The 6,000-nt window shown below is 47.4% G+C and overlaps 1 protein-coding gene across 2 annotated transcripts in view; it reads right to left on the reverse strand.

The window, feature by feature from the left end:
• The window catches only part of INTS3 (integrator complex subunit 3), a 38,493-nt gene extending 32,785 nt beyond the window's left edge, over positions 1 to 5,708 (reverse strand). For both annotated transcript variants that reach the window (XM_061120766.1, XM_061120765.1), the window contains exon 1: positions 4,985 to 5,708. In XM_061120766.1, coding sequence (XP_060976749.1) covers positions 4,985 to 5,128 — 144 coding nt within the window. In that variant the 5' untranslated portion in view covers positions 5,129 to 5,708. The remainder of the gene's footprint in view (positions 1 to 4,984) is intronic.
• Between the last annotated feature and the right edge of the window lie 292 nt (positions 5,709 to 6,000).

The raw sequence follows: 6,000 nt of genomic DNA on the forward strand, positions 1-6,000 counted from the left end.
ACAAAGTGTGTCTCATATTAGTCAGTGAGCCTCTTCCTAAACTACCTAAACTACTTCCTAAGTCTTTTAAAACATCTTGTTGAGAACTACTGACAAATAAGGACATAGGAAAGAGGTCTAGGAATGAAAGACTATCATGTTTCTCCTTCGACCATCATCCTGAAGTTGTCTACATCCATCCCTACCTAAGAGCAGAGTAGAACTGAGTATTAAGGCAAGGAGCTCCCAGAGCCAAAAAAATTCAACCTAAATTAGGCTCAAAGCTGCTCAGGTTTGACAATGTCACTGTCCAACATCAGGTCTGACTATCCTCCAAATTAGGTCACATCAGCGTGCTTAGCCTTAATCAACAGCACCTGTGTACTTGTGAAAAAGAGCTGTGAGATCACATGAAAAGCTGAGCTGTAAATCTCACAACCCACCTCTCCCACAAACTCTGAGATCCATCATTACCTCATCCAGCTCCTATATGATAAAGGGAGGGAAGAAGAAAACCTCAGGTTGTATTTTCTCTTTTTAAGTCTTATCCTTCTTCATCTAAGACAGTTATCAGTTCCTCCAGTTGCTAAATCCAGGCTGTTCTTGCTGGGCGCTCTGGGAGGCCCTGCTTACCCGGCCTAGGTTAACAAGCAGTTTCAGAGTGGAGGAAGACAGTGGGCAAGCAGCAGCACAGCATCATAAAATCCTACACATCACTTTGTGATAAAAAGGAAGCAATCTCTGCAGAATCAACAGAGATGCAAGAGAAGTCAAAAGAGCAGCTGGCTGTGAAGCCAATGGACAGGCAAGGACCAGGAGAATCCCTCCACTCCTTGTAAGCCTTGGGCTAATCTTAGGTGAGTTACCTAAATTACCAAAACTTACTTAACCTTTTACTTATAATACTCTGGTTTTCTTACCTAAAAAAAATAAGAGACAGAGCCCATATAAGGCTGCTTTGAGGATTAAACAAGGTTAACATATGTGAGAGCACCTGGCATACAGCCTCAGTTGAATCAGACTCTATTCCATCCGTGAAGAAGCTCAGCGATCACACAACTGAATCTATGAGGACCAGACCACTCTTCAATGCCCCCTGCCACTACTTTTAATGGCATGTCCTCAGAGACTCCTGAAAACTGAGCCCTACACAGGACATTGGTAAATCCCTAACCAAGCTGAAAAGCTTCCTCTCCTACTTTTGCCTTCTGTGAGAGAAGAGGAAAGAGTACAGGAGAGGGGAGAAGGCCTGACAGATGGACCCTGCACCAAGATCCTGGAGCAAAGCTGGAGGGCTGGCCTAGTTTCTCCCTGTGATGTAACACACAGAGACCTCGGAATGAACCAGGTTTCTCTAGGCCCCTCCTTGATATCTAAGCTCCACTCAGAGGTCTGAGTCATTTCTGTGGGTCACTGCCGAGTCAAGAAAGAAAACTGGCATCTTGGAACAGGGAGGCCTAACTAAGGATGTAGAAAATGGGAGAGTCCAGAATTTGGATGGGTGAATAAAAGCAATGAGGAAAGAAATATGAGGGTCAGTTCTTCCCAGGCAATAGAAATAAAGGATACTGCTCTTCTTGAACTACAGAAATTACTTTCCCAAACAGAGATGAGTGAACTAATGACAAATCATTCAGAGTGACTGGAGGACCACAACTCCTCAGAGGGCTGTAGAGAGCCAGATCCCTACAATCAAGTAGTAGTACCCCTTTTTCCCTCAGACAACCAAGGTCCTTAGTAAAGACGGAACCACACATGCAGTTGCCAGCAACTGCTGGCAGAGTGACTGTTCAGAGTAAGTCCTTCACGACAGCACCTCAGACAGTTGAGTAAATATTTACCATATCTAGGAGCTTCTAAAATAATTTTTCTAGTACTAAGACTACCTTACCATGGTTTCCATGACAGTAGCAGTAGATGGAGAGGGGGTGGAATGCAGGGAGGCCTTCTAGTTTGCAAGTATATACCTGAAGCTGGAGACTAAAGTCTGAGGATTGCTCTAACCTCTCAGGGTCTCCTCCTTCCTCCAGGTAACATACAGTTTGCTAAAAATTATATTATTTAACGGCTTCCCAGGTTGTTCACTGGTAAAGAATCTGCCTGCCAAGCAGGAGACTCAGGTTTGATCCCTGGGTTGGGAAGATCCCCTGGAGGAGGACATGGCAACCCACTCCACTATTCTTGCCTGGGAAATTCCATGAACAGAGGAGCCTGAATGGGGTCACAAAGAGTTGGACATGACTTAGCGACTAAACAACAATAATAATAAATACTTAAATACTGTCCCCTTACGGGAAGTCAGTGGCCTTCAGAGACTAAAATTCAAAGGCTTAAAGAAAAGATATGATCTGACCTACAAAATCCCCAAGGACTCACATTAGTAAAGAGTTCCTGAACAAACTGGATTCCAAGTATTCTACAACCGAGAGTCACTTGTAAGTGAAATGAGGATTTAAGGGGAAAAAAATCAGAAATTACTCAAAGCCCCATTCCCTGGAGAATCTTCACAGACTGGATACGCCTTGGAGAAAACCTGGAAGGGACATACCTCTAACCAAATGCAAAACTGAGACCTGTCCAGCGCTTAAGAGAAGGTTCCAACTTGTTTGAGCCACAGCTCCCGCCTTTAGCCTTACTTCAAAGTGGACAGGGTCCTTTTCCACATAGGAATGACCAGGACCTTTGAAGGCTTGTGAGATTAGGAGCTACGTGCTCTAAATGCCTCCAATCTTTGGCACTATTTTTACTTCATTCCTCAAATCTGGATGGGGATGGGCAAGAATTCCCCAAAGAAAAGAACAGGGTCAAAGAGAAGAAAGGATACAACAAATGGTCCCTTGGGTAGAAGGGTCACAGCCCCTGCCTGTGATGCTCCTTACCAGCACTTCACACTCCAGGCCTCGAAAGGCCTTTCCTCATCACGTCCAGCTATGACTCTGGTCTCTTTACAACCCTCACTGGTCTTTTGTTTTTACCTTTCTTGTGAGTGTTAACTCAGTCTTTAGATGATAAGCTCTGGAAGACAGGCCTTGGGTCTCCCCAGTGTGTTCCTGGGCAATAGGTGAGACTATGCTGGAAACAACCAAGCCAGAACAACCAGAGATCACTCAATACTAAGTTTTAAGTGTGGAGATATGTGACGAGACCCAGAGGAAGAAGCCAGTAAGTCTTAACCTTAGTCACTCTGGTTTACTGGGAGCCACACACGAGGTTAGAAACTGGCAAGGCATGTTGGAAAATTCAGATGCAAAGGACAAAGGGCGCAGAAGGAAAGGAGGAAGGCCAAGACAAGCTGAGAAACATCTACAGCACAAAGGATATAAAGGAAAAAAGGAGAGCCTCCCTCCCCCTTCTCTCTGGAAACAGCTGAAAGTTCACTCTCAGACAGTCCAAAAGCAAGAAAATAAATGCTTCATCTCTTATGAGATCCCCTTTTGCCATATTATTTCACTTGCTAGCAAACATGTCACTCCTTGGGGAATAGGGTGCTGTGGTACAAAGTAGAACAGGATGACCCTTCCAGCAATCAGAGTGGGAAATAAACAAGGGCTTCACTACCTCTGGGGTCTTTTCCCCTCCACCCAACTGGTGCAGTGATCAAAGGTAATCAACGACTTTCTTGCTACAATTCCAGAGGTCTAGTGCTAGAATCCAGGGCTCAGTAAATACTTTGACAATGACAGTGGCCATTTCTAAACATGTAGATAATTTAAAATGCCAGGCAATCCTGACAAAGTCATTTGTATTTGTTTCGGGAATACATTACTTTTAGCATTTGTTAGCTGCCTTGTCAGTGCAGCAGGTAGCACTCAAGTTTCATATAGAAGCATTTTTTCTGTTCCTAGTTGGATTTACCTTAGCTGATAGCAACAGGAGAAAACAAACTCTGATTCATCGCATACAGAATTACAAGGGAGAAGCATGATGGAAAACGTGTCTGTGAACAGACATTTTTGATGGATAACCCACAAAGTTGCTGTCCAGGTGCTTCTTGATTCACAAAGCTCATTTTTGCATGTGTTCTGCCATCTTGCATCTGAACCAACATTTCTTCAAACTTACAGTATGAATTCCACCTATCTGCTTGACCATTTCTAACATTTGATCAAGAGCCATGACAAAGTCAGAAGCAGGGAAATTGCCCATGAAGAGACAGAGCCTAATAATTTACTCATCCCGTCCCTGGATAACCACTGAGTTGAATGTATTAGGTCTTACAAACAATCCAGCAATCATGTCACACTTCTCAGTCTCATATTCCTAAGTATGTCTCCTCATGTATAGCACAGCAAAGGGATAAATGATCAACTCCGGATTGTCAGGGACAGGGCAAGAGGAACAAGTGGGGGGTCAATTATTCAGTAGTCTAAAACCCCTACTCAGGCCCAAGGCATCGCCTCACCCTACCCTCCTTCTCAGCATCTGTATGTTCCCTCCCTTGTGTGAGTGCTATTTAGTTGTGAAGGACAGTCCCCTAAGTCCCATTCACTCCTAACAAAACACAACTCACTTTTCCTTAGGTCTTCACTCATTCTAAATGCCCAGTTAACATCACTGGCAATTGAGGGTCTACATGAAGTCAACACTATCTAAGAGGAGGCTCCAAGGTCTTGTGCAAGCTCCTATCAGACCCACCCCCCAAAACACCTACACACACATACATTACTCAATATAAGACCTAACTGAAATAGGGTTAAATATTAATTATAGCTGTGACCTATATGTGAAAGGAATGTCAAAAATCCAGATCTGGATGCTATATCCCTTCCTCATCAACAAGCCCCCCCCCCCCCCCATTTTCACAGTAGTGGCTGCTGTTGCTATGACAACCTGTCCAGGAAGTTGGCCCACACTTCTTCCTTCAGGAGCAGGAAGTCAGGAGCAGTGTTTGTGTTGCCTTAGAAAAAAAACTTTAAGGCCTCCTCCCCCACCCCCACCCCATATCCGCTCCAGTATCCCTCCTCAACCCCATTTCTTAACTCCCTTCCCCACCCCCCACACCTACCTCCTCTAACTCATCCTTGGCATCCAAACTGGTTGAAAGTAGCAGCCTCCCCCCTCCTGGGGCTCCTGCTCCCGCTCCTCCTCCACCTCCCGCTGCTCCCGAAGCAGCTGCTGCTGCTGCCCCCTTTCCCTTCTGTAACTCCATGGCTGCAGCCGGGAGATGGGAAAAGGCCCGGGAGTGGATGGGTAGGAAGTCCTAGAAACGGGAAATCTAGGGCTGACAAGGACTGCGGGGCAAGAGGGACAAGGGGGGGTGGGGAGGGGATAAGGGCCCCTGGCCTCTGCACTCGTCCCTCCTCTCCGAAAGGGCGCTCCTGTGCAGGAGGCGAAGGCAGGAGGGCCTCTAGGTCGTGCCTCTGGACTGGCAGTGCTGAGGAAACGCCGTTAGCTCCTAAGTATGCAAGGCTAAGGGTCTGCACCCCTACGGGAAGTGTAGGAGAGGCTTCTGTCCCTGAAGAAGTGGAAAAGGAGCCCTTTCTGGCTTCTGACCCTAAGAGAAGCTGGGAAACCCTTAAGTTTCTATCTCAGGGGTGGGGGGAAAAAGGAGTCCTGCCCCTGAAGTAGGGGATAGGAAACCTTCCTGGCTGATGCCCCAAGGATTGGGGAGCGAGGTTCCTTTGGTTCCGGCCCCCAGGGGGTGAGGGTGAGGCAGTAAGCGCTATAGGAGGACACGGACGACCAGCTTCTCCCTACACCACACAGAGGCGGCCATGGTGGAAGGGCGGGGGGTGGGAAGGCCAAGAGCGACCGCGGGGGAGGGGGAGGAATCGTGGAGGCCTGAGCCGGAAGTGAGCAGTCGCGGTCCCTGGCCTCCGCCAATAGCGGCTTCCGCGGTGGCTCTCAGTCTCGAAGGAGTAGGCCGACGTCGGCCCACAGGCCTTTACCCCGGCTGCCAATGGTATAGAGCAGAGGAGAAACCAGCCTGATGGACAGCCAGAGTGCCCAATAACATTCCTCTCCTGCCCTCGGAGGGCGGGACGGAACGACTTCCCGGAGGTGGGGCGGGAGTGAGAGATC

Source organism: Dama dama, chromosome 20 (assembly GCF_033118175.1).
Source record: "Dama dama isolate Ldn47 chromosome 20, ASM3311817v1, whole genome shotgun sequence".
Taxonomy (NCBI): domain Eukaryota; kingdom Metazoa; phylum Chordata; class Mammalia; order Artiodactyla; family Cervidae; genus Dama; species Dama dama.